Consider the following 27,986-nt stretch of genomic DNA (forward strand, 5'->3'; position numbering starts at 1 on the left):
CTCAAGTGTTCCCCGATGTGCTCAGAGCTGGTCTAGAGTTTTACTAAGTGAATTAATCTCTGGTACCAACAAGTCAGATGTCCAAGAAAAGACACCAGCAACTACAAACCAGCAAGGCAGTTTCATACATAGATTTGGGCTTATGTATATGTATATTTGCCTGATATTATTATCCAAAAAATCCCTGAACTTGTACAGAGCAGTAATGAAACATCTCTTTTGCGAGAGCACTGAGGATGCCTAGATGATGCATATTCCCAGCCTGTGCTCTAGGGAGACTAATAGCAACACAGAGAGTGGAAATTGTACCTTGCCAGCTCTGCTTTAATCATTTTCAAGCACTTGTATCTTTCAGATGGCTTTGAACCCAGATGAGCTGAAGGCTACATGTGCCTCGCTATAAACGCAACACCTTACAGAATCTAATTAATCATTTTCATTCATTTCTAGCCTAGGAGCATGGTTTCCATGGTTTACCAAGCACCGTAATCACATATATGCATATAGCTAATCAGAGAGTTAAATTCCAAGGGGAGGCTATATTTTAATCTTTGGGTTATAATTACCATCTGAAACGAGGTCCTATACAAAATACATATGGATTTTTTACGAGTTTCCAAGATATTATGATTATTATTTTAGCACTTATAAGATACTCTAAGAGCACTGTACAGAGTTTGTAACTTTAGACTTTCTTATACATGGAGATTTCTTTCTTTGCATTTTTAAAAAAATTTGAGAGCCTGAGGGAGAGAAACCCACGTGGTATTCTGCAGACACAGCGGAACGTGGTGTCAGCTGCCCTTTGCTGCCTACAGCTCCCGTTAGTACTGATGAGAAGAAGGCCAGACATATCAAGAGGAAAAAAGAGGCCCCACGGGTTCTAAACCAGAGCTCAGAAATCATCCCACTATCTGCCAACGAGCAATTTAAAGCCTTATTTATTGCTACTCACTCCACTTTCAGGCATCTCAGTGAGCATCAGTGGCACCCGTGTTTGCTTATTACAAAACCAGTCTTGCTTACTTTCAACAGAGTTTTTAGATCAATAGTCATCGGGACATAGACTGCAGACTCTGCCTTGAGAACTGAAGCCAGTATGTCTTCAACGAAAAATGAAATGCACTTATTGTATCTGGAACTAATGTGCCCTAAAAGTAAAGCAAACACTGATATCCCAGGCACACATAAAAACCAAGATGTATCACTAAGTGTGTAAAATGTACACTGCATGTATTCAATAATCATACTCCATTTTCCATAACGGGAAACAAGATACAACGACAGCTATAATTCACTAACCCCTTTTTCCTTCCGCGAGCACTGCATTGTTTTATTACAATATAGCCATCCTGCCACATTACATTTTACGGTATGTGTACAAGAACCATAAATACACTGGCCCCTCCACAATACGCAGCAACCACTCTCCCAGCTTTGGTGATACTTGCAACTTTGCGTTTTATGTGAATTTCACATTTTGTTGATGTGTTCGCAATGAAACTGGTACTGCCCAGAAGAGAAATTATTTTACATTTCCATTAAAAGCTACAGTAGTAAATAAACCATCAGAGTTCATGGAGATATCCACTAGAACATCAAGGGGAGCCCATTAAAATGCCAGACCTTGTGTTAAACATTTGATAAAAGAGCACCTATAAGGCACACTTCTAACATTTTTTTTTCCAAGTGATAGAGTTTTAAAGATATTTTATAATGCTGTACCAAGCTCTGCAGAACACTCAAAAATCAAGGCAAGTTTATGTTTGTCAGTGAAGCAGCTGTATAGTTCATCTCCGTGGAAGGCCCTGTCAGGGCTGGAAATGAAACAGTGGTATCGGAGAACAGATAAAAGGGTACCAGAGACTGCTGAGGTTCACAGACAGCTGGGTTAAAATACACACACACACACCCCCCCAACCACGCACCCACCCACCCAGGCTCCCACTTTCAAAATGAGTACGTAGTAGATCACAATAATTAAGGGTGATAAATAATGATTAACATTCCTGTAATTGAAAAAGGCCCTATTTTAAAGAATAAATTAACAAGGAGGTTGACAGAGGCAAATGCATATATGGAATGTGACTCCAAACAGCAGGCTGACAGAGAAGAGGGAAAAACCAGCACAATTCATCCGTAAATTAATTTAAGGAGATACTGTGAATGGTTTTAAATTCTCCATTTAGGTTTTCCCTTTAAAAATGGAGTTGCAGTTAAATAAAAAAGAATAAGGGAACACCTATGTATGAACATCACTCTTACTTACATCCTTGAATTTAAATCTTAGGACTATCCAGAGGTGGGCAGTAGCATCACTTTTGTTTCTGTAAGGGAGAAAAAATCAGCTTAGAAGGAGGAAGTCATCCAAGAGCACACAGCCAGTGATGGTGGGAAGCAGGGTTTGAATTCCTCCTCTGTTGATTCCAGAGCTCAGGGGTTTTGTGCATGAATGTGCAAATCAAACACAAAACTAAATCAATCATTACTGAACATGAGTATTGTGAACGGATGATCAACGACACCAATTTTCAAGGCCGATCTTGTCTGCTCCTTGAGCACTGCGGTGTGACACAGGTCCTGGCTTTCCCACGGGCTCTCCTCCATGCTCTGGTAAACACTGGCCCCAACTCGGATGGTTTGCTCACTACTGTAGCTTTTTTTCCTAATGGACATGTAAGTTCCTTTCTCTTTTGGGCAGTACCGACTTCAAGGCAAACACATAGACCAAAGGTGAAGAAAAGCATTTCTGAGAATGAGAATAATGCACAGGAATTGATTAAGGAATGAAAGAGATCTTGGATGGCTGCTTCCCCTATGGATAAACCTTACACACTAGTCTAAACTCTAATCCACCAGTGTCGCATGAGGGAAGGTGATGGGGCATAGTGCACTCACAAAATGCGTGCTCTATGGTGACTTTCAGTTTTGTAGAGGAAAAATAGGAATAATGTAATGAATTTCTTATAAAGCTAGATTTATTTAAAATCAGGAAGGGGAGGGTATAGCTCTGTGGTAGGGTATGTGCTTAGCATGCACCAGTCCTAGGTTCAATCGCCAATATCGCCATTAAAAATAAATAAAAACAGGAGTTTGGGATTAACAGGTATACAATACTACATAGAAAATAAACAAGGACCTACTGTATAGCACAGGGAACTTAATTCAATGTATTGTAATGAGCCGTAATGGAAAAGAAACTGAAAATATATGTATATACACCTGAAAACTAATATAAATTGACTATACTTCAATTAAAATAAAATAAAATAAAATGCATAACTCTGAGATTGTATGTTGCTGTTGTAAAATGTCCTTTTCTAAATAAAATAATAATTTTGGAAAATGGCCCTTATGTCTTAATGTCCTTCCTTAAAATAAAATTAATTAAAAGCTGGCAACACTAGGCGAGTCCATCCTCTTACAGAGAGGGGTGGGGAGTAATTTTACTCATCTCTGAAATCCCAAAGTCTGATAGCCATGCACTGCTCTGAACCAGAAAGGCCAAGCCACAGCATCAGTTCACTTTTGTACAGCGGGACTAAACAAACGGGGAAGCCAAAAGACGAGCATGCTGGAGCAAGAAAAAGGGAGAAAACCAATCTGGGGAAAAACTCAGGCATCAGGGAATAATGAAGTCATCACAAAAAATAATAAAAATAAAATAAAATGTACGCCTCGGGTGTTCACAGCCCATTTTCTGTTCCTGAGCCCAAAGTAATAGAGATTTTACTCTGCCAAAGAAAGTAATAAGGGGAACAAAGAAACATCAAAATGACTCAAAGCTTGACACAACAGATGGACTGACCAAACGCTTCCCAGGCTTGGTTTGTGATTGGTCCGACAGCCGCTGTGGAGAACACAACATTGGCCATCACAGATCAGACAGTGAGAAGAAATTACCATCCAAGAGGCATGAGGGGGGTGATCATTTATCCTTTTTGCTGACTCTACCACTTGGGGCTTGGATCCATTAGTCATATTGATTCTGGATCTCTCACCTTGACTGGTACCGAGCACTTCCGATGACAAAATCAAGTTGTTCACATTCTTCATTGTTTTACTTTCAAAGTAAATGTATTTGTCACTGAGAAAACATGACTCCCACAGTCTACAGCCCTAAAACAGGGAGATCATGGTGGCTTAGAAAGAATGTATTAGCTCAGCCTGGAAAAGGATGAGCTACTACAGGTTAAGTGAAGAGGGGATGAAGTAGGACCACATGGTTTAGGAAGAGAGAATAATGGATGCAAACCTTAACATGATCTCACGCCAACAGCTTATTACAATGTGAGAATACCACAGAGGCAGAACTGGTACCCCAAACATGATGATGGCATGCTATGGGCAAAGAGTGAAATACAGCAATAAAGTGTTAATGGATTTTATTACCTATCTACTACTACTACTGTGTGCTATGTGTTAGGAACTAAGGCAAATGCTATGATATTATCTCATTGAAATTAATCTTCACAGCATCCTTAGGAGGCATTATTATCTCATTTTGCACACGGGGACCCTGAAGTTCAGAAAGGTTATAAAATTAGTCCAAGATCAAACAGTTAATACAAGGGGGTGCTTGGATTGAACTCAACCTGTCTGACTTAGGATTTCAAGATCCATGCTCTTAAATAATGTGATTATAGTACATAATACCTCCTTTGGATTTTAAAGGCCTCGCCTCAAAGATGGCTCTTCTCGAGGTCTTTACCTTTTCAAATAGGAAAAGTAATAGCTTCATTAAGAACAAACACAAAAACAAAACAGACTTTAACTTTCCTAATTATGAGGTTGAGAACCGGGGTCTGGAACCCAGGTCTCCTGTCTCCAACATGTCATGTGTCCTCTATGGTCATGTCAAATGAAGCTGGGTGGGGGGGAATGTGTCCATCTTGGGTTCGCCCCAGTGGAGAATGAGGTACATCCTTCAGGACCAGGCTGTGCTCTCCACTGTGTCCCTGTTGACACAGTTCAGCAGGCTTTCTACCCATAGGTGACTTCCTTAGCAGGATGGTGGCCTCAAGTGATTCTTCAGTGGTGTGGATTTCTAATCCACTGGCTTAAGGTCATGGATGCAATCTATGGCTGTACAATGTGGCTTCTTTTCCCCACCATGTGAAGCAATTTGGGCCATTTGAGAAGTAGCAGCAGAGTGTAGATAAGGACCACCTCTCTGGGGACCAGAACTTCTGCCTCCTGACTCACCAGGTTTCTCATACTGATTTCCTCTTTATCCAGCTCTTATGTGGATTCATCGCATCCTTCACTGCCCAGGTCATGTCCATCCAACACATGTAACTCCTTGATTAATCAGCAGAATCTAACAATCGTTTTGTTGGGGCTTTTTGTTTCCTCTTTTCGTTTAAGCACTGCCTCAGCATGTGTTTTCTGAGTGCCTGTTCCACACCAGGTAATCTGCTCGGGGCTGGCTATAGAAAGATGGATATGGTATGGTCTCCACTGCCTCCAGTGTGATTCCAGGCCAGTGGGTCTATGTTAATAACTCTCTCTTGATGCTGGGCTCAATTCCACCAAAAAATGTAGAGCACTTGCTTCATGGCAGTGACTATATCAGACACTGTGACCAGCACCTCAGCAAGCTTCTAGACTACAGCCAAGACTATCTCAGGGATTTCCAACCAAAACTGACACTTGGCAGGGTCTGGAGACGTTTTCGGTTGTCACTAAACAGGGTATGAGATGCTACCAAGGATGCACTAAACATCCTACACTGAGCAGGACAGCCAAACACGACAAAGGCAGGTCCAGGCCCAAATGTCAATGGTGCTGAGGGTGAGAACCCCAGATCTGTCTTATGCTCCTTTGAGTCTAAGTTCGAGGTAAGTATTGAGTGATCAGTTCCAGAAAAGGGAAGGGGATTATCTTCGATAGAAGCTGTCCTCAACTATCCCAGGGATCCACTGTTGCTATCGGGAGCCAGGAAGGCAACAGAAACTAGGAAACTCAGAGATGAAAGATCCTGATTAGGCCCAGGCACAGAACAGAGTGAGAGCAAAATTTCAGATGTTAAAGCAGGCAAACAAAAGGAATAATGGTCCCAGCACGTTGATCCACAGCAGCATGAGGGAGGTGGCTGACTAAAACCAACTGAACAAGTGTGTAGGGGTCAAAGCTGATGCAAAGGGTGACGAGACAATGGGACAAGGGGAGGAAGAGTCGCAGGGGTGATCAGAGAGAAAACAAAAGCTCTTCCATGACTGCGGTACCGAAGAGCCTTTGAGAGGATACCTGTATTATGTGGATGAAAAACTCCTGCCTCTTGCAAACGAGAATGACAATACTCCACTGGCCTCTGTCTGCCCTAAACCTGGGTTTGAGTAAAACAGTCTCACAACTGGGGGAGCCTGCAAAGCCAGAACTTCCCACGCACCTCTAATGGACTCAAAGTCACTGGGAAATAGAAGGATCTCAGCGCATTTCAAGAAAAGTGTGGAGCAAGTACAAAGGAGGCAAAGGAAACGTTCAAAGGGTCTGTCAAATAGTTTGGGAAGTCTATCTTGTCTATTATTTGGATGACTTAATTAAATGAGAATGAGTTCGCTGGCTATCAAGAAGGAGACACATTTTTCCAGGTAAATGCATGATGTTCATTCCCACAAAAATACTTTAACTCCTGCCAAACATACACAGATATTGTATCCAAGGTATTTCAAGCAGCACAGAGATGACAATGTTGAAAGAAAAGATTAAACCGACCGCCTATCATACAGAACTGATGTACCAGAGTGACTGCTCCTGTCAAACTGGGGTGGAATTAGGCAGATCTGCTCAGGCATGCCACAGCTGTCTCCTGAACGTGATCTCCAAAGGAAACCGTTAAGCTAGCTCAAGAATCATCAATCTGACACTTCCTGCACACAGAAATCAAGGTTTAAACCATCATTCGTAACTAACGAGGGCCGGCGCAGTAGTCCACCGAGGATGAGGACTCTCACACGTGATTTAATAAACACATCTAGAGAGAGAATCTGTTGGGAGGAAAGCCAGCCAGATCTGGAAGCCAATACTGAAACAACAATGAAAAGAATAGTTCCAATCCCTGTTAAGCCAGAGCCATGAGAGACTCAGTTACATTTAAATCAAAATTCACCACAGCAGGGGTTTATCAGCTGTTCGGCCCTGAATGTAGGATGTTTTCTCTTGGAAGCTTAACTGATGTAGCCAAGGGAAACTGAGCTGTGTGCTGACGTGAGCTGGGCTAAGCTAGGGCCACGTGCCTGTCACCCGTGGTGTGGTTTGTGGCGGTTTCCACAAACCAAAGCTCCGGGAGTTTCATTAAGTCACTCTCTCACTCAATGCACTTACTCTGCTGAGAGTCAGGTGGCACCACAGGCAGATCGCAGCTCCTCAAGATTTTATAGAGTGGAGCAGCTGGAGGGCTGTGCAGAGCCATGAACGAGGCCATCGAGGATTCTTGGAGCAGCCACAGATTCTGATCTGAAGCCAAACTGTCCTAAGATCAGCTGGGTGTATCTCCATAGTACCTATAGGTAGGTGCTTATTCTGCAGGTCTCTAACCTACTCCATGAAGGAGAAATGGGCACACTCTCTCTGATTCACAGTTATGTGAAAAAGCAAGCAGGATGCTGGTGTCCCTTTTAGTTACCCACCGTTAACTAAATGCAAAAGGCATTAGAGAAGGTGGCATTTCTCCCCGAACAGACTAAATAGAGAGCAATTAGGACTTGGGAATCATGGCAAAGGACTACAAGGAGAAGCTGTTATTGCAGTGGTTGGTGGTTTCTATGTTAATAAGTTCTCCCTATAAAACAAAGGTGGTCGACATTTGCTAAGTGAATCAGGATGGCGCATGGTGCTTCATAGGAACATTAGCATCCATGCTGTCTCAGCAGGGCTGGGACAGAGTTCTTGATTCATGCTCATGCAGCGTTACTGCTGAATCACAGAACTGCAGGTCTTTAAGCAGAGGCCTCCCAGACTGCTCTTATTTCTGCATAATTCAAGATATAAAGACTGTTTATTGCTGCTAAACCATGTACAGCAGCCCAGGACAGAGAAATACCTCTATGCCTTCATTATGTTAACTTAGAAATCACGCATTTCCTTTTCTGATGTGTTTTTCTTCTGTGTTTACTATTGCCTGATTGACTGCTGGCCTTCTCTCCCCCCAGCCCCAAACCCATCTTCCTTCTTGATCCATTTGCTTCTTCTCCCAATTCGAGAAACCTTAAGCACAATATGAAAATTCTGTATTTGGAAAGAGTAAAGGATGTTTAAAAAAAAAAAAGTTAGGGGGAGGAGAGCGAGGAGGATAAAGACATTTTGTCAACAGTGTTTCTCCATCACATCAAAGTTTGTTCAAAGTCGTCACTGACAGTGAGCAACTCTGCCAAACCATCCCTGAAACTTAAACATAATGCAGATTCCAATGCTATCAAATGAGGGAGTTTCATTGTAACTGACAAACAGTAAGGCTCAGACCCGGAATCAGAGACAAGAACAAAAGAGTGGAAGAAAAGCAGCAGGCTTGCATGTGTACACACATGTTCACAAACCAGTACCTGGCCTCAACACTCTCAGCTGTATACCCACAAAACAAGACGGCGGGTGCGGTAAGGACAGGCTTGCTCTCCTACTCAGCTCGTGCTCAGTGTGCAACGTGCAACACATAAAGAAGCCTCTTCATCAGGTCGAGTTTAAGAGAACAGGCTCAGAAGCTAGGATGTCTGGATTCAATTATGGGCTTAATTATTCAGTAAGCTCCTCAATCATCTGAGCCTCAGTTTCCTTATTTATACAACTGGCATATGATTATCTCCTGCCTCAGAAAACTGTTGGGAAGATTCAAGGAACAGCACCTGGCCTTGAGTGCATATGCAATGAATGCTACCTATACAGGAGTTTCTCCAGGAATTTACATATGGAATCAATAATTTTCTAAAACAGAGATATGGCTATATTTGCCTACCCACAAATGGTAGCTTTAAGGATCAAATGAGCAAATATATGTGAAAGTCTTAATAAATTTGAAAGTGATCATTTAAATTGAAGTTTATTAGTATATGTACAAAACAGCGGCTGTGTAAATATTCACCTGTTAAGTCACAGATGCTTCCCAGACTATTCCCCAAAGCCTATGTGTTATCAGCTAAGGTGGGGGTTGGGAAGAGGGAGGGAGGAGGGGTGGGGTTGAAAAGGATACTTTAAGGTATAATTTGCATTTCCTATCCTAAAGGGAAATAGCTTGAGGAAATAAGGTCATAGAAAGCTATATATGAGGTAGGAAAAAACAAAAGAAAGAAAACAAACAAAAATGTTCAAAGCATTATGCTATAATACAGGGATAGGGGAGTAAGACGGATTAACTGTCAGGTACAAAAGAAGCTACAGGATGTATCGCACAACACAGGGAATACAGCCTACATTTTACAGTAACTATAAATGGAGTATAACCTTTAAACATTGTGAATCACTCTATTGTACACCTGTAACTTACATAATATTGTACAGCAACTATACATCAATTTTAAAATTAAAAGCATTATGAAATAAAAGTGATCAGAAGGAGGAAGAAAATGTCCTTACTTGAGCAGTCCGCACCAACTAAATTAAGTATTTCTAAGAAAGAAAAGTCAGTGTCAGCTGAGATGGCCAGGGAAGAAGTGAAGGACTGGTTGGGTTAAAACAGACCCTCCCAGACAGTGACAACTACAGGTAGATGGTAGATGTCAAGGACATCCCAGACAAAGGGAAATGGGGAGGACACAGGGACAGGATTGTAAATAATACACGCAGAGAGAAGCACTTGGAAAGAAAGAAGGCTACGCGTGTGGAGCTGACCTAGCAGAATGCAGGGAACAGGAAGAGGGAGGAAAGACCAGTAACTAAACAACCTTTATCATCTCATCTTGGGCCTCTACCCTTGGGTTTGAAAACTGTAATTCATTCCTCCATGTTTTACCCCCCAGCTCAGCCTCCAGGAATATAGAAGAAGAACAAAAATACAAATTAGGAGCTTTAGATGACTTCTACCATTTTCTTCCTCAGTAAGGACACAGAGCTTCCCAGATAAGGATGTGGTAAAATTCAGTTCGTTAATAAGATTTACTTAAGGACCAGTATTAATGATGAGGGTATTTGGGCTGTAGACATTGACTTTTTAAGTAACTTATATTAACCTCATTTTCCCATCTCTCTTATGATAGCAAATTTCTTTTTTGCAGGGATGTTTTTAGAGAAGTAATTTACTGGCACTTAATTACTAGTATTTAACCAATTCAACATTCCCTTTTCTTAAGAGTCCATTAGGTTTCTATTACAATATTATACATTCCAATCAAATGTCGCTTTCTGCAAAGGTCCTCATTGTCGGTCTCCTCAAAGCAAAGTATATGGGGACTATGAGACAATCTTTCGGCTTTGGCTGCACCAAATCAGATTAATTATTTATACCTGAGGTCTGCTGCTTCAGAACTTGGGCATCTCCACATCTTTCTAGTGGATTATTAAGAGTCTTAGTTTTTAAATACACTCTTCATTTCATAGTCTGTTTGACTGAGGTTAAACACAATAGTCTAGTGATTCTTGTATTAAACAGTTCAATGTCGTAACAGTCTCTCCTGGGTTTTAAGGCAATGAACACATTTGAAACAAATGAAACTTTCATTAAGAATACCCTCACAGGGGAGAAGGGGACAGGGCTTCTGACTTGAAAACTGTCTGGCACCAGTCTGGGCAGAATGATTAAAACAAGTCGGACAGTATTCAGAGTCTACTGTTTATACAAGAGGAATAATTAGAGATAAGAAAAGGGGTCTTAGGGGTTTCCTAGTCTCCTTCCTTATTTTAAAGAGAAAGAGATCAGCAGCCCACAAACAGCCTTTAGCTTAGAGTGACTTGCTTTGTCCCAATGGCCACGTGCAGATGTTGGTCAAAGGCATCCTTGAAGTAGTAAGACAGGGCACATCACTGTAACACTCAAGATTCTTGATTGCAAGCAACAAACTGCACTGGTTTGTTTATGAAGGGAAGGACTTTATTAAAGAATATTGGCAGTGCCTAGAACCTCCAGGAGGGTCAAAGACCTAGACCAGGCTGCCAAGTAGCCAGGGACAACATCCAGCCACACTAGAGGGAAAGGGAGGGTCACTTGGTGACACCCTCACAGTTCAAAAAAAACCATGACAATGACACAGCTTATAACCATGAGACTTGGGAGAGAAGCCAGTTCTCCTGGCTGCCCCTAAGAGCTGGGCATCTCTGCCACCTTCCTCTTGAGAAGGATTTCCGTTCAAGGACCATCTAACGTTACTCACCTCTCCAACCCTCTTTGGGTGAGAACACCTGACTCATGGGGCCTAATCGCAAAGACGACTAGCACACCAGTTTTTTAGCTTTCACTTAGGGACTTAAGACTTAAAAAGAAATTGCCTCAACATTAGAAAACATGACAAATGTCTACCAAGTCTACCAAGATTAACAGAGCTTCTTAAGAAAACCTTGATTTCCACATGGGCATTTGCAAGGAGAATGATCTCTTTCCCCTAAACTCCCCTCCACCCACCCCTAATAATCTGGCCTCTAACATCTGTGTGGCTCCGCACACTTTATAGAACAGATAACCCATTCTTTCATTCCGCTCCTGGAACCTCTCCTTGTTATACAAGCATTCTGACCTAGTGATCAGTCAATGTCACTTGGTGGCCAGCAGAAAGAAGGGAACCTTCTCCAAGCTCACACTGCACGACCAAGTCTCTAGACCTTCCTGAGCTTCCTAAATCCAGCACGGTCTTGACTTCTTGGTGAGAAAAGCACAAGAAGACTGCCAAGCAGGCAGGGGCTCAAGGCTAGGATCACTTGGTTGCTGGGCTTTGGGCCTTAATTCTCAGACACTGAATTACTTTGAGGAGGCTGTTTGCCTTGATGTGAGCAGAATTAGCCTTCGACACGAAGTCTTTACGGCAAGTTTTACTACCCTGGGCAAATATAACCTGTTAAGATTTACAGGCTTTATTAACAGCAATAACCATTTTACAGCCAACATCAGTAAATCAGGGTTTATTGAGATCTCTACAAGTTTAATCTGTGGAAAACCATTAAAACGTTGGATTTTCATTGGACGTAACTTCCAACTTTTATGAAAGATAGATTTTCCATTTAATTGAGGAGTATAAAAACGTGCAGTGTGGAATAATGAATTGTTTTGAAAAGCGCCAATTGGTTTCAGCTAAACTAAACAACGGTGTCAAACACTAAAGTTGCCACCTTTAGTGAATTACCCCAAGGTAAAGGGTAAAAGCAAGTGTAGTGACAAATACGTCCTCATACATCTGGTGAGAGGATGAGCTCACGGCGTTTAGAAAAGCTTGAATTATCATCTGTTCACATTTCAGGTATTTCGGAAAAAACTGTAGGACCAATTATTTCATCGAAACCAGTGTCTAAATAAGTCTGGCGAGAATCTTCAAGTTCATATACCATTTTTTTCAAAAGTGTTTTTGGTAACAATAATACCATTCATAAGAATCTTCCATGGGGTAAGGAAGGTGAACACTGACAGTCACCAGCTTCTGTAAACACCCAGTTACTTCCTCCACGTGCCAGATTATAAGGGAGGAAGGCAGGAAGCTTCTTGGTGCCTCCGTCCTTTGATGAACTTGAAAGGCAAGAACAACAGGCACAATGGGGAGGCAGAGCGACTAAGGACTCTGAGGTTCAAGGTGGGTGGTGTTCCTGCAGGTCATAGCATCAGGAAATGCTAGTCAGGGTCAAATCCAAGTCGTTTGACTCCAAAGTTCATTCTTTCTCCCTCCAGTGCTATAGGAACAATCCTCAGTTCTCCTTCTACTATTTCCAGATCCCACTGCTGTATCCCAGGAGAGACCCCTATGATTTCGGTATCAGTATACACTTATCAGAATATATCCAGAGCCCTTCATGACAATGAGATCTGTTGGGGCCATGACCAAATGTAGGAAAAAGTGTAATGAGGGTAGAGATTACCCTGACCTCTCATCTCCCCTTTCCTATGCCCCCTTTCTTCCCCTCTAAGGCCTCCTCCCTCTAATTTTAGACATTCAGTACCTCCTGTTTCCTACAATAGCATCCAACCCAGGCTCCTGGCCCCTTGGGAACACAGGGGCTCCAGGGATGCTCTGCTCCAGGCTCCCTGTTACCCTCAGTCCCCCAAACCTCTACTCTCTCAGTGTTCTGTCCTTGGTTTTATCACTGGATTATCTATTTCAAACAAAGAAACACAGAATTTATAGCAGATTTAGGATTAGCACATTAGCTAGGAGAGATTTTAATTAAAAAATAACAAAATCTAATTCTAAAGGAGAAATAACATGCAACAGAGAGAGCAGATACTCTACCACTGGCCTAGGGGCTCCCAAGCTTCAAAAAGGCTTTGGGGAAAAGTAATCAAACCCACAGTCTCACTGCAAGGAAACAAAAACTATTAGAGAAAGGAAAGATCTGAGCTTTAAGGTTAGGTTGGCTTCCTGGTGATCTCAGAGCCTGGACAAGTTCTTGTAAGATGGACATGAAAATACTGATAGCTTTCTAGCATCTCACAGCAGTCTTCTGCTAATTAAATGAAATAATATTGGGGGGGCAACTACTCAACACAGTGCCTGGCACATGGAGACACCCCACAAATGGTAGCTCTTTCTATTCTTACACAAACCACCTTCTCTGGTCATAGAGATGAGTTCGTTGCCAAGAAAGTTCTACCTTGCAGAGAGAAGACGATTGTTTATGTCTTGTGAAGACGAGACTTGCCCTCCAGGTTCCTTTCAACATGTCAAGGAGAAGACCCCTTATGCCACTGCAGAACAAAACCAGCTGATATATCAGTGGCCCTGAAAATCCCTTCCAGGGATGACCCCTTTGGGCCCCACAGTAGGTGGGCAGGAAGGTGGAGAGGGTGCAACACAGCCTGCTCAGGGAAGGTAACTCTGACTGATAATATTTCACAGTGACAATTACAATACTGATCAATTTCCAAGCACAGTTTCCAGTTATTGCCACACCGAAGAGTCGTTAACTCTACAATCTTCGCATGACTATGAATCAGTGAGCACAAAAACACTCTCCTTGAGATCTGAAGACCCCATGACAGGCACTGGCAGACATCTCCACCCTGGGAGACCCCGACAGGGGAAGGTATGAACACTTTCACTTTCCTTCCCTATCTGTGTATCTCTCACCTTTCTACCTCCCCTTCAACGAAAACACAGATAGTGGTGGTGATAACCACTGTGTAAGCTAGTGCTGAAACCAAAAGAGCTGTAAATATTGGAGGCAGCATCCAACTCATAAATAAGTGAAATTTCAAAGTACCTCAAGTATTTGGAACCGGGATACTCTCCCACCTTAAGACGATGCTATAAAAGCTTGTTTGGGCCCCATAATAGCCATTAACCCACAGAGGAGCTGGAACACACTCCCTGTTCATCTATAATACAAAATGTAGAAAACAAAGGCTCCCCTGCTCCCTGCTCTCAGCTCAGAATTTCTGTGTTAAACCATCCTGCAGCCCAGCTGCTTCTTGAAATGGCCCACTACTTACTTTTAGCCAGCCTGGCTCTGAAATTTATTCCTAATAACACCTACATTATTAAAAGTAGGAGTGATATGATATCAAATCATGGAGAATGGGAAGGGCACTGAGTTCAAGAGCACCGTCCGCCCCAATTTCATGCCCACATGTAACCTGTGCACGTGACCTTATTTGGAAACAGGGTCACTGCAGGTGTACTGTGACCCAGACTCTTAACGCAAGGGCTTACTGGATTGAAATTGGCTCCAATATAATGACTTGCGTCCTTATAAGAGGGAAGTTCAGACACACAGAGATACAGAGAGAAGAATACCACGTGAAGACAGAGGCAGAGACTGGAGTAACGCGTCCACAAGCCACGGACATCAAGGATTGCCAGGAACCACTAAGAGAGAAGCATGGAACAGATGCTTTCCCAGAGTCTCCAGGAAAACTAGCCCTGCCTGCACCCCAATTTCAGACTTCTAGCCTCCAGAACTGTGAGAGAATCCACTTTGCTGTTTTCAGCCACCTAGTAAGTAGTAGTTTGTCACAGCAGTCCCAGGAGACTTCTAGAGCAAGTGTATGCCTACAGTGTGGAAATCTGGAGGGAGGGAAGGTACCAGAAAAGAAAATACACTTTCTTACTGATAGGCCTGTATTGTGTTCCCTCCTCTCCTGATCGACAACGCTCCCGAATATTTGTTTCACTGACATCACTGTGTGTGGCTACTGGAAATTTTTCACATCCTGTTCTGCTTTTGGGGTTATGGCTGGGAAGCCCATCAGATGCAAATAAAGATGGAAAGTGAATTGAGTCCACAGGCACCACGCATTTGCCTTCAAGAAAAGAGAGCTGGGGCAAGAAAGTGGAGGAACGTCCAGCAATGTGCTTCTGAGCTTCAGCCCAAGTTCAGCCTTCCCCAAGCACAGCTAGGAATGCTGCTAACTTCCTAGAGGCTCACCTGTTCTCCAACGGGAATCCTCTCTATCAACCATGGCCCTGAAGAGCCTCCGAGTCCTTCTAATTCCTAAATCCCTGCCATCTCTGGGAAGATGCTTTGGTGTGAATGTGGGCATGCATGTGTACACACTCATGAGGCATTCATTCACCATGATACATCTTCCCCCGTGGCTGTGACCTTCCCAGACTGTGTCTTCTTTACTCTTCTCTCCTTTGTTCTTTATTTTCACTTATGTCTTCAAAGAGCAGATGGAGAATGTCTTATTCATTTTCTAGTACCCAGAATGGGAGAAAAAAACAAACAAAAAGAGTCTAGTGGATTTTACAGTTCTTGTCTGGGGCTAGTCCTAGTATAACCTCAAATATTCAGAAACGTTCAGGAAATTACCTTTCATTCACATTCAACAAACATTTATTCAGTGCCTGGAAGCAAGAAGCACTGTTTTACATTCTGGGGATAAAGTGATAAAAAGTTCAAGAAAATTTCCCTCATGGAGCTTAAATTTCAGTAGAGTAGACAGAAAATAAGCCAAATAACTACAGTATGTTTGTAATAAGAGCTATGGAGTTAATGCAAAGTAGAGAAATGGGCTTGAAAGCATATGTATAGGGGAGGGGAGTGACATTTTCATCAGAGTACCCCAAGCAGGCCTCACTGAGCAGGTGATATTTGAACAAGCCCTGAAGGAAGGGATGAGGCAATGTAAGAGCTCGGGAAGAGTGTTTCAGCAGAGGGGCCAGCATGTGCAAAGGCCCTGAGGCAGGTGCATGGCTGGTGAACCTGAAAACGAACGGGGAGGCCAGTGTGGCTAGAGCAGGGTCTGAAACTGAGCAGCAGAAGAGGTGGTCAGAGGCAACAGCAGCCTAGATTATTATGGACCACATAAAGCATCAAAATAAAATAGACGTTTACTTCGAATGCTTTGGGGAACTTTTGGAAGACCGAACAGAGTTATCCCTTAAATGGGTGCAAGACCTTCGGCAGGTCATTGATCTAAGCGTCAGTTTTCTTGCCTCTAAAATGTAAAGGCTGTGCCAGGTAGATATCTAAGTTCTCTTCCCGCTGTAAAAATTGATTCCTAGACATCTAGAGAATGTTAGGTTCCCACAGGACACCTAATAAAACCATGACCTTCATTCCTTCTTCACGCCTCTCAGGGGCTGCTGAAATTGATGGAGTGACCCAGCACGGGCTTGGAAGGAAACTGGGCTGTACACACAGCCAGCATGAAACAGGCGGGACATTCTGATGCATGAAACATTTGTAAGTCGGGATTTAGAGAGATGGGGTGACTACAGAAAACTGCTGATACCCAAGTTAGAATCCCAGGAGCACATGGGTGTCCTAAATAAGACTGACACGTTCACCTGAGCACTGAACACCCTGCTGTCTGTCCCCCTGCTAGAGAACCCAGGACACACTCCGCGCGGAACAAGGTGGCGGCCAAAGGAGAGCAAGTATCTTTCTGCTTCACATTCAATAAAAATCCAAAAATAAGCATTTTCCTTTCTCATCATTTGACATCATGCATGAATGTTCACTTGAATTTTCAAGCCCGTTTACTTCATTTCGGGAATCATTTGCGCTTTGAGTAGTGGCCACCCAGCAAGACTCCCGCCTAAACGTGCCAGTGCGGACGGTTTCTTGTTCCCTGTGCTACTTGCTGCTCCTCTGTTCTTCCAGCTGCAAAATCCCACAGCAATTTTAGTTAAACTGCGAGTTAAAGGTTCCTGTTGATTTTAATATCTCTACTCCTCCACGAATAAGCTGTGGCTCTAAGGACAGTTTTCCAGCTTCCCCGAAAGAGTCACAATTGGATGATCTACTGTGATCTCAAGCCTAGTTTTATAAATTCAGGATTGTACCAAGTATTCCTTGTACTTCTGAGTTCCCTGCCACGCTGCCTTAACAACTGTAGTACTGGTCTATCAGAACCTCATTCAAAAGTCATTGAAAGAAGGTGGCGGGTACAGCTCAGTAGTAGAGTGTATGCTTGATGTGCAGGAGGTCCTGGGTTCAATCCCCGGTTCTTCCATTAGAGGAAAAAAATAAAATGAAAAACAAACAAATAAATAAATAAAAATAAAAGGGTTGGAGGGTAGTCTGAAAAAAAAAAAAGTGACTGAAAGATTCAGGAAGCTGTCCCTACTACCAAAGTGTGTTACTGCTGACAGTTATATATATTTTTTTCTCTCAATCTCTTAATCATCAAATCACATTAATAAATTTTGACACATACTTTTAAGTGTGCAAGTATATTTCATCTGAAATATAGCAAGGTTTAAAAAATGTTCTTTACATAATATCAACCCCTAATCTAATTAAAGCTTTTTGGATAACTTTGTTGTTAAATTGATTTGTCAATTTTTCTCACAATGTTGTATTTTTCATTTTTTTCTTTTTCCTTAGGTCCTAGTTGTTTATCTAATTTATATATAATATATATGTGTGTGTATGTTAATTCTAAAAGCTTAATTTATCCCTCCCCTACCCTTTCCCCCTTTGGTAACCATAGTTTGTTTTCTATGTCTGTGAGTCTGTTTCCAGTTTGTAAGTTCATTTCTATTTTTCTTTTTTTAGATTCCACATATAAGTGGTACCATATGGTATCTGTCTTACTCTGATTACTGACAATTACATTCTAACTGTGATAGAAGTTTCTAGGAAACAAGCAAGGAGCAAAAACCGTCATGACTCTGGATTCCTGGCGCCTCCTTGTAAATGAAGGAGGGCTAGCTATTCAGAGACCTGTGACTTCACACTTTATATCCCCCAAAGTAGCGCAGTGTCCGAAACATAATAAATGCTCAAGGAATGTTTGTTCCATAAGCAAACGAAGAGCAAGTAAGTACAAACACCAGTGAAACTTGGCACCAGGGCCTGCCCTCCTTTCTTATGCACTTTGTTATGTGACTTTGCCGATCAGATTGATCCAGAAGCCAACACACACAGCAGAATGTTCAAGGCAGTGGACGGAGGACAGAGGATGCCGCCTGCATGACTGAGGTCCCCAAAACCAAGAGCCCGTGACAAATTCTACCCGAGCTGCCTATCAAGAGCTTGTGTCGACTAGGAAGTCTGCGAGAGACAATCTCCTCTTCCAACTCACTTCCAACACCATTTCTGCACCATCTTTAAGCAGTTGGGTCCAGACATCAACAAGGCCAGACCCAGGCTCCCTTAGTCACCTGGGAGCACATAGTGCTCAGCCACTGTCCCTCTGGGGAAAGGGCTGGTCTTACCTCGGCAGCAGGAACGCCCTCGGGCGGACGGCAGTGTAGCACGATCATACCTTCAATGGGAACCTCTCTTCCCTGCGGATCTTGCTCAAAGTTCTTCCGTAAATCTGCAAAGATACATGAAGACATGACACTTTGCCCTAGAGCCAGTATGATCCACATTTGCTCCAAATATAGTAAAACAGTGAGCTTCATGCCACCACTTAGAGAGAGAGAGAGAGACAGAGACATGCACACACACACACAAAGTCACTCCAGAATCCGAGAATCACCTTCCTGAATATTCACAAACATATTTGAAATAAACCTTAATGAAACTGTTCCTCACGTTCCATACTGATGTGAAGGATAAAAGATTTACTGGCGGGGAGGGAGGCAGGGAATAAAAAACTTATTTCATGAGTTTCTGCCAGTATGATCTCTTTAGTATCTGATAAAACACTTGGCCTAATAAATTGCTATCCACAGCTATTATGCAGTGGAGATGCATGTGATTTTTTTTTATTAACTAAAGAATGCATTATTAATCTGTAACCTCTGCCATTCCCTTAACCCTCTAGGGAGCTCTAGAGGATGGTAATACAGTGAGATTACCTATTCGTTTTTTATTTGTAACCAGGGAGAAGAGGCAACGCTCAACCACAACAAAAATCTATAACCTATCCAACCAAACATATAATTAAAACAATACAATGTCCTCCAGTCAAACAGCAATGTGTAGTGTAGTGCCCTCACGGAAGGCTCCAGGTACTTTGCAAACAAGCTGCATGATTAGCCTTTTACGCATGGAAGGGGGCCACTTAGGGAGGTTACTTGGCCGGCCAGTGGTCACATAGAGCGTCGATGCCAGTGATGGGGAAAAAAATCCAACAAGATTCTGGGCTTCCAGTCTCAGACGGATAACCAGCCAAGCTTTCTCGGGGAAAAGAACACAGGGATGGTTCAAAAAGAGAGGAAGAGCTTCATCTGTCTGACTTTCCACTTAAGCATACGCTTCATTAACAAGAGTGGGAGTTGCCCTTTACTTCTTTTGAGGTGTCATAACAACAGTGATCATTTTACGGCACAAGTTTAATTCCCACTGTCACTTGAAAGCCTGGGATGGTAGCGCAGAGACAGTTTTATAAGTCTTCCTCAAGACCTCCCTTCTCCCTCCCTGACAATGTATTTTTCTACACTTGAGCATCTCAAATTACAGGCTGTGGATTTATTGATTTAATTTTCTTTAGTGCTTACAATCACATGAAATATGTTCTCTGTAAAGAGCAGCGCTTCAGAATCAGTTACATCTTTATAAATTGTATAAATACATTAAACGTGCTTTTAGCAAGCCAAACATGCTCCATGAGTAACAAGCACAGCAATCCACATGTTCACTCCTCTGCATTTTACTCTTAATGTATTCCCTCCTGGAGGCCACCGACGGCTTCTGTCAGTCATGCTGTATGTTCAGAGATCTCCGTGAGTGTACGTGGGGCAAAGGATCTCAAAAGGACTCATGCTGTGGGCAGATGGCAGGTTTAGTTCCCCATTTCTCTGCTGTCCCACAGACTGTAAAGCCATCTTTCTTCTACTCGAGATCCAAAAACTGCCACTGCCTTTATGATTCAGAATTTCCGACTCCAGGTGTGAGAAAGTTCACATAATTGATGACAAAATCATGAATGATGGAAAATGTAATTTCCCCAGAATGAAAAATCTCATGTTTCCCGCACAATTTGACCACAAATTCTCCTTTGTTTTCCCATAAGGGATCTTTGAGACAAAAATCCCCTTTACGTATGACTGATTTCTTCATCAGGACTACAGCAAGGCCCCCTTATCCCTGGCTGTGTTCCAAGCACCCCACGGATGCCTGAAACCAGAGATAATCCCGAACCCTATGTATACGATGTTTTTTCCTGGTACATAACACACCTGTGATAACAGCGTTGAAGTACAATTTATAAATTAGGCACAGTAAGAGATCAACAATACTTATAATACAATAGAACACCTACAACAATATGCTGTAATAAAAGTTACATGAATGGAGTCTCTCTCTCAAAATCTCTTATCATACAAATTGAATGTTTTTCCATCTTAACTAAGCATTTATCATGCACGTGGCTGTAACTTTTGAAGTTTGAGGTATGACAGCAAAGCTAGCATGCATTTCTTTTTCCTTTGTCAGAATTTCACAGATAGAAGATTCATTCTTATCGCTGATCTTAGCAACCTCATCGCGCAGTTTTTTTCTTTCCTTATTAAGTCAAGAACGTTCACTTTTCCACTTAAAGAAAGCACTTCACAGTATCTCTCGGGCACATCTGAATGGCCAGCATCACGTGCATTTTGGGGCCATTATTACTTTCAATAGGGGTGACCTGAACACAAGTACTGCGACACCACAACAGTCAATCTGATAACTGAGATGACTCTAAGAGGTGAATGGGCAGGGTATGTTGGACAAAGGGCAATTCACATTCTGGGTGGGACGGAGCTGGATGGCATGAGCTTGCTTCATGCTACTCAGAATGGCATGTGGTTGAAAATGTATGAATTATTTATTTATGGGATTTGTCATTTACTATTTTCAGACTTAAGTTGACCGTGGGTAACTGAAACTGTAAGGAGGATGGCTCTATATTGAAATCAGTCGATTGTGGAGTGTGAGCGACTCTTCCGTGACACATCAGTTTGCTAACGAACAGAAAGGGTTGTGTTTTTATGGCGAATTTTGTTTGCCATTTTTTTTCTTTTCTTTGATTGCTTTGTTTTCAAAAGGAAGTCTTATTCAGCTGCTGCATGATGACTGCAGTTTTGAGAACGGCAAATAATCTGCATTCAACCCAATGAAGCACAGAAAACGAACACCGGGAGTTTCTATTTTATCTTTTACTATTTCTATTTTATCTTCTGTTTCTTTGTTCTAGAAGTGGAAAAAGTAACAAAATGCATAGTTCACAGGTACCTCCACCCTCCCCTACAGTAACTGCACTGGCAGATGAAAACACAACCAGACCAAAGACATCCTTCCTCCCCACTCCCACCTGCTTAATGAATTAGCTAAGCAAGCATGTGCGTAAAGAAGGAAAACCCTGCGTTGCACATTATTACTAGGATGTAGGAAAGGGTATTGCCTATGAAAAAGAAACTGAGAAATTTCTAGCAGATCTCATCCAATCAGGATCAGATTGAAGAAAGGATCCATACAACCTCTTGATGTTCCCAACTGACATTCACATTCACTGGAAGGCTTCCGATAAGAAGTATACAGACACTTCTAAGTGTGGAGATGCAAAGATTATAGATTAAAGGCAGTAGAGTAGGGGATCAGACAACAACGAGGGTGTCATATATTTGGGTCCAACGCGTAACAGGCAGCCAGCCACATACCAGATATCAGACCGAGTGAGAAACCCAAGTATCACCGAGTCCCTGCCTGTACCTAATACTGATGGCAGGGAGACTGGCATTTGACTCCCAAGGAGGGCAGACATACCAGATAAATTCCAGCTAGCTGGGGAAGGATACAGCTCGAGCAGTAGAGCACATGCTTAGCATGCATGAGGTCCTGGGTTCAATTCCCAGTACCTCCTCTAAAAATAAACAAATAAACCTAATTACCTCCACCACCAAAAAAAAAAAAAAAATTTCAGCTAGCTACTGAATATACCAAAAATTACAGAAATAGATCTCAGAAACAGAATGCTTTCAGTTCTACCTATGATTCTCACCCTACGTCGCCCAACCTAATTCATTTCTGAATTGGCAAACTAAATACTTTGACCACCTATGTTAGTTCCAAGGCTTGAAAGATTCATACAGGAATCTGTGTAACTTCTAATAGTAGGAAAAACATCCCCAGCCATATAAAAAAGAATTATACCACTAATGAAGGAGACAAACCATAGAACTGAAATTAAATGGCTTCCTCTAAGACTAGAAACGAGAGGCATTTTTAGATAACTTCCAATTTAAGTTCTTTAAAATGAAAAGGAAATAGCAACTGAGAATCTAGAGTAGGGATTTATAAATAGGATAACATCTGAGATCAAGAAAACTGCCACTATGCAGGGAAAAAAAGCGTAACTGCTGAATTAGAAATATATATATGTATCATGGAGACGGTAAACAGCATCTGAGTATTGCTGCTAACTGAACTAGTGAAACAGAAGACAGATCTATCAGTCAGGATCCAGGCAGGAAAACAGAAAGCATATCAGTTGTCTTAACAGAAAATACTAGTGTAAAAAATGAAGGACTAAAAAGGCAAAAAGGGGACCCATTAGGAGTTGGTCCCACCGTAGGGAAAGGGAAGAAATTAGGTTATAGACCTCTGAAGCTTAGAGAGGGCTCAACTCTCCAAGGGGAGGGCACTGGATGTTGGTGCTGGCACCTCAGGAACTTGGAACAGGGACCCAAGGAGTCAAGACCTAGACCTCTGAAGGACTACCCAGCAGACTGGTGCTGGATCTCATGGTGGGGTAGTGGAGGGTAAGGAGCATAATATAGCTGGTTCTGGAAGTACTTAAAAAAATAAACTGGAAACAATAAGCAACTGCCACTTCCAAGATGAAGAAACTCTGCTGGGGTGATGTTGACAGAGACAGAAAATGAACAGAAAGAAGTAGCCTTCCTCCCTCCTTCTCTGTCTAGTCTCCTCTGCACCCCTATTAGGACCTCACAGGGAGCCAGGATCTGGCAAGGGAGTCCCAGCCCCAGGTTCACAAATTGCAGGCCAGTGGTTTGAGAGATAGGAGGCAATAGTTTAGTAACCAGAAAACCTAGTTTAAGAAATGTCCTCTAGTAGGGCTCTAATCATTGCTTACTTACAAAATATGTGTTTTCCTCACTGGACCATCACTTCAATGAATGTGGGTTTTAGGTCTGAGATGTTCACCCTTATACTCCCAGTGCCTACTGAACATCTGATTCAGGGAAGATTCTTAATAACTGTAAGTTGAATAAATGAGCTAAGAGGAAAAGGATAAAATGACAATGAATTTGCCATAAAAAAGATGAAATAAATAACGAGATAATATTGAGATAGAGAAATATAATTTAAATATAATAGGAAGTTTAGAAGGAGGCAATAAGATTAAAGAAAATGGATGATAATTTAGTAACAGTAATTCTTCTCTGAGCTGGGGGAAAAAAACTTGAGTTTGCAAAAGAGCTCTCTGGATACAAGGCAACAAAATTTTGGAAAGAAAAAAAATAGTTCCTAGATATATCATAGTGGAAATTTTGAATTTTAACAAAAGTAATAACATTGTAAAAATAATTTTACAAGTATTTTGAACTAAATGAACGTAAGTAACTAAAATTTTCACAGGTTGAAAGAATACTGTTAAAATGTCCACATTACCCAAAGCCATCCATAAAGTCAAAGCATTCTCTATTAAAATCTCAATGTCATTTTTCACAGAAATAGAATAAAAATTCTAAACTTAACATAGAACCACAAAAGACCCTGAAGAATCAAAGCAATCTTAAGAACAGAGCTGGAGACATCACATTTCCTGACTTCAAACCATACTACAAAGCTATAGTAATCAAAACAGATTATGGCATAAAAACAGAAATTGATCAATGAAACAGAATCAAGAGTCCAGAAATAAACCCTCACATATATGGCCAACTAATATTTGACAAGGAATACACTATACTAAATGAGGAAAGGATAGTCTCTTCAATAAATGGTGCTGGAAAACCTGGATATATGCACATACCAAAGAATTAAATGTGAAAGAAGAACCCCTCTCTTACATCAATTACAAAAACTTAATAGCTTAAAGATTTAAATGTAAAACCTGAAACTAAAAAACTCCTAGAGAACAAGACAGGGAAAAAAACTCGACAACAGTCTTGACAACAATTTTTTGGATATGACACCAAAAGCACAAGAAATAGAAGAAAAAATTAACAAGAAGGACTACATCAAATTAAAAACTCTCTGCATAGCAAAAGAAATGATCAACAAAGTGAAAGGCAACCTAACGAAAGGGAGAAAATATTTTCAAGCCATGTAACTGATACAGTGTTAATATCCAAAATATGTAAAGAACTTAGCAAAAAACCGTACAATCCAATTTTAAAAATGAGCAAAGTACCTGAATAGACATTTTTCCAAAGAAGATATACAAATGGCCAATAAGTACATGACAAGGTGTTCAACAGCACTAATCATCAGAGAAACGCAAATCCAATCCACAGTGAGATATCACCTCATTCCTGTTAAAATGGCCAATATCAAAAGGACAAGAAATGAGTTTTGATGAGGATGTAGAGAAAAGGGAATTCTAGTGCACTGTTGGTGGGAATGTAAATTGATGCAGCCACTATGGAAAGCAGTACGTAAGTCCCTAAAAAATTAAAACTATAAATACCATATGATCCAAAGATCTCATTCCAGGGTATATATCCAAAGGCAACAAAGTCACTATCTAGAAGAGAGAGCTATACCCCCATGTTCACTGCAGCATTACTCACAGAGATATGAAAATAACCCATTCATAGATGGATGAATAATAAAGAAAATATGATACACACACTATGCTAAGTGAAATAAATCAAAGACAGACAAATATTGCATGGTCTCATATTTGTGAACCACATAATGTATGAGTCCACAAATGTGGAATCTAAAAAAGCTGAACTCAGAGAAACAAGGAGTAGATTGCTGGTTGCCAGGGGTTGAGGGGTAAGTGAAATGGGAGATGGTGGTCAAAGGATAAAACTTCAAGTTTTAAGATGAGTAAGTTCTGAAGACCTAACACACAGCACAATGAACATAGGTAACAGTACTGTATTGTATACCTGAAATTTATTGAGAGTAAATTGTAAATGTTCTCACTACTATATATATACACATATATACATATATATAAAACTGAGGTAATGGATATGTTAACATTAGTGTGGTAATCATTTCACAATATAAATATATATCAAATCATCACATTGTGCACCTTAAAGTTACACAATGATCTTTGTCAAATATATCTTCTCAATAAAGCTCAAAAAAATGTTTAAATAAAGAGGTAACTGACAATGAAAAAAATCAGTCTATAACTAGAACTTTTCTCTGTATAAGCAAATACCAGAGAGTAATTATGTAACCAAATCTATGTTCTTGCTTGTTTTCGCTTTTTAGCAAAAAAAAAAAAAAAAAAAAAAAAGTGTGGGTACAAATTTCCCATTCCCAAATAAATTATCATTCATGAACAAACTAACAACAATATAGTCTCAGACAATAGGTTCCAGAGATTGAAAGCAGCCACATGTCTTTCCTGAAAACATTACTTTTCATATAAACTAACGAAAGAAAAGACACTCAAAGTAATGATTTACGTATTTAAGTTGTGGTTTAAAAGAAGAAATCTAGCAGTGAACAACAAAAACCACTCAAAATTTTAGAATACAAATATTCTTTGTAACATAGTTAAAACATTCAAGTAATTATCCGAAAAACAATGGAAATAGAAATGCAAAATACATCTTAAACATGTATGATCACTAATGGTAAAAATTTTAACTGCTAGGTCTTCTATTCCAGCACCGCACTGGGTAATACTGCCTATCACTAAAGACGGTCAGGGCTGGCGCCCGAGAACAGACATACCTCAGAGTTTCTGGGGGGTGGGTTCCAGACCACTGTAATAAAGTGAGTCATATGAAGTTTCTGGCTTCTCACCGCACATAAAAGTTATCTTTACAATATAATAAAGCCTATTAAGTATGCAATAGCATTATGTCTAAAGCGACAGTGTAAAGCTTAATTAAAATACTTTATTGCTAAAATATACTAACATCACCTTAATCTTTTTGCTGGTGGAGGGTCCTGCCTACACACTGATGGTTGCTAATTGGTTAGGGTGGTGGTTGCTGAAGGCTGGGGTGGCTGTGGCAATTTCTTAAAATCAGACAACAGTGAAGTCTGCCGTGACTGTCTCTGCCTTTCGCTAATGATTCCTCTGCAGTTTGCAATGCTATTTGACAGCATTTTACCCCTAGCAGAACTTCCTTCAAAGTTGAAGTCAATCCTCCCAAATCCTGCTGCTGCTTTATGTTTATGTTATGTTCTAAATCCTCTGTGGTCGTTTCAACTATCTTCATGGCATCTTCACCAGTAGATTCCATCTCAGGAAACCACTTTCTTTACTCCTCCATAAGAATCAATTCCTCATCCACTGAAGTTTTCTCATGAGATTGCAGCAATTCAATCACATCTTCCAGCTCCACTAATTCTAGTTCTCTTGCTACTTCTACCACATCTGCAGTTACTTCCTCCACTGGAGTCTTGAAGCCCTCAAAGTCATCCACGAGGGCTGGAATCCACTTCTTCCAAATTTGAGTTAATGTTACTATTTTGGTTTTTTCCCATGAATCAAAAATGTTCTTGATGGCATCTAGAATGGTGAATCTTTCCCAGAAGGTTTTCAATTGACTTTGCCCAGGTCCATCAGAGGAATTCCTATCTATGGCAGCAGGAGCTTTAACAAATACATTTCTTAAATAATACAACTTGAAAGTTGAAATTACTCCTTGATCCATGGGCTACATAGAGAATAGATCCTGGGTAGCAGGCATGAAAACATTAATCTTGTGCATCTCCATCAGAGCTCTTGGATGACCAGAGGCATTGTCAATGAGAAATAGTATTTCAAAAGGAATCTTTTCTTCTGAGCAGTAGATCTCAACAGTGGGCTTAAAATATTCAGTAAACCACGTTGCAGATAGACGAGCTATTATCCAAGCTTTGTTCTGTTTATATAGATCACAGGCAGAGTAGATTTGGCATAGTTTTTAATGCCTGTAGGATTTTTGGAATGGTAAACGAGTACTGGCTTCAACTTAAAGTCACCAGCTGCACTAGCCCCTAACAAGAGAGTCAGCCTAGCTTTTGAAGCTTTGAAGCCAGGCATCATTGACTTCTCCTCTCCAGCTATGAAAGTCCCAGATGCCGACATCTTCTTCCAACAGAAGGCTGTTTCGGCTACAAGGAAAATCTGTTACTTGGTGTAGCCACCTTCCTTAATTATCTTTGCTAAATCTCCTGGATAACTTGCTGCAGCTTCTGTATCAGCACTTGCTGCTTCACTCTGCACTTTCACGTTATGGAAGCAGCTTCTTTCCTTAAACCTCTTGAACCAACCTCTGCTACTTCAAACTTTTCTCCTGCAGCTTCCTCACCTCATTCAGCCTTCACAGAATGGAAGAGAGTTAAGATTTTCCTCTGGATTAGGCTTTGACTTAGGGAAATGTTGTGTC

The 27,986-nt window shown here is 41.2% G+C and overlaps 1 protein-coding gene and 1 long non-coding RNA gene across 16 annotated transcripts in view; one reads left to right on the forward strand and one right to left on the reverse strand.

The window, feature by feature from the left end:
• Window positions 1-27,986, reverse strand: part of UNC5D (unc-5 netrin receptor D) — a 599,258-nt gene that overhangs the window by 159,409 nt on the left and 411,863 nt on the right. For all 15 annotated transcript variants that reach the window (XR_012064390.1, XR_012064389.1, XR_012064388.1 and 12 more), the window contains one exon: window positions 18,732-18,835. Coding sequence is in view for 11 of the 15 variants with exons in the window: in XM_072950289.1 (XP_072806390.1) it covers window positions 18,732-18,835 (104 nt within the window). In the remaining 4 variants the exon portion in view is untranslated. The remainder of the gene's footprint in view (window positions 1-18,731; window positions 18,836-27,986) is intronic.
• On the forward strand, window positions 11,674-16,986 carry LOC140689448 (uncharacterized). The gene is made up of 3 exons (XR_012064392.1): window positions 11,674-11,783; window positions 12,375-12,435; window positions 16,647-16,986. It is a non-coding gene; the product is annotated as an uncharacterized lncRNA (long non-coding RNA).

This window comes from Vicugna pacos, chromosome 26 (assembly GCF_048564905.1).
Source record: "Vicugna pacos chromosome 26, VicPac4, whole genome shotgun sequence".
NCBI classification, from domain to species: Eukaryota; Metazoa; Chordata; class Mammalia; order Artiodactyla; family Camelidae; genus Vicugna; species Vicugna pacos.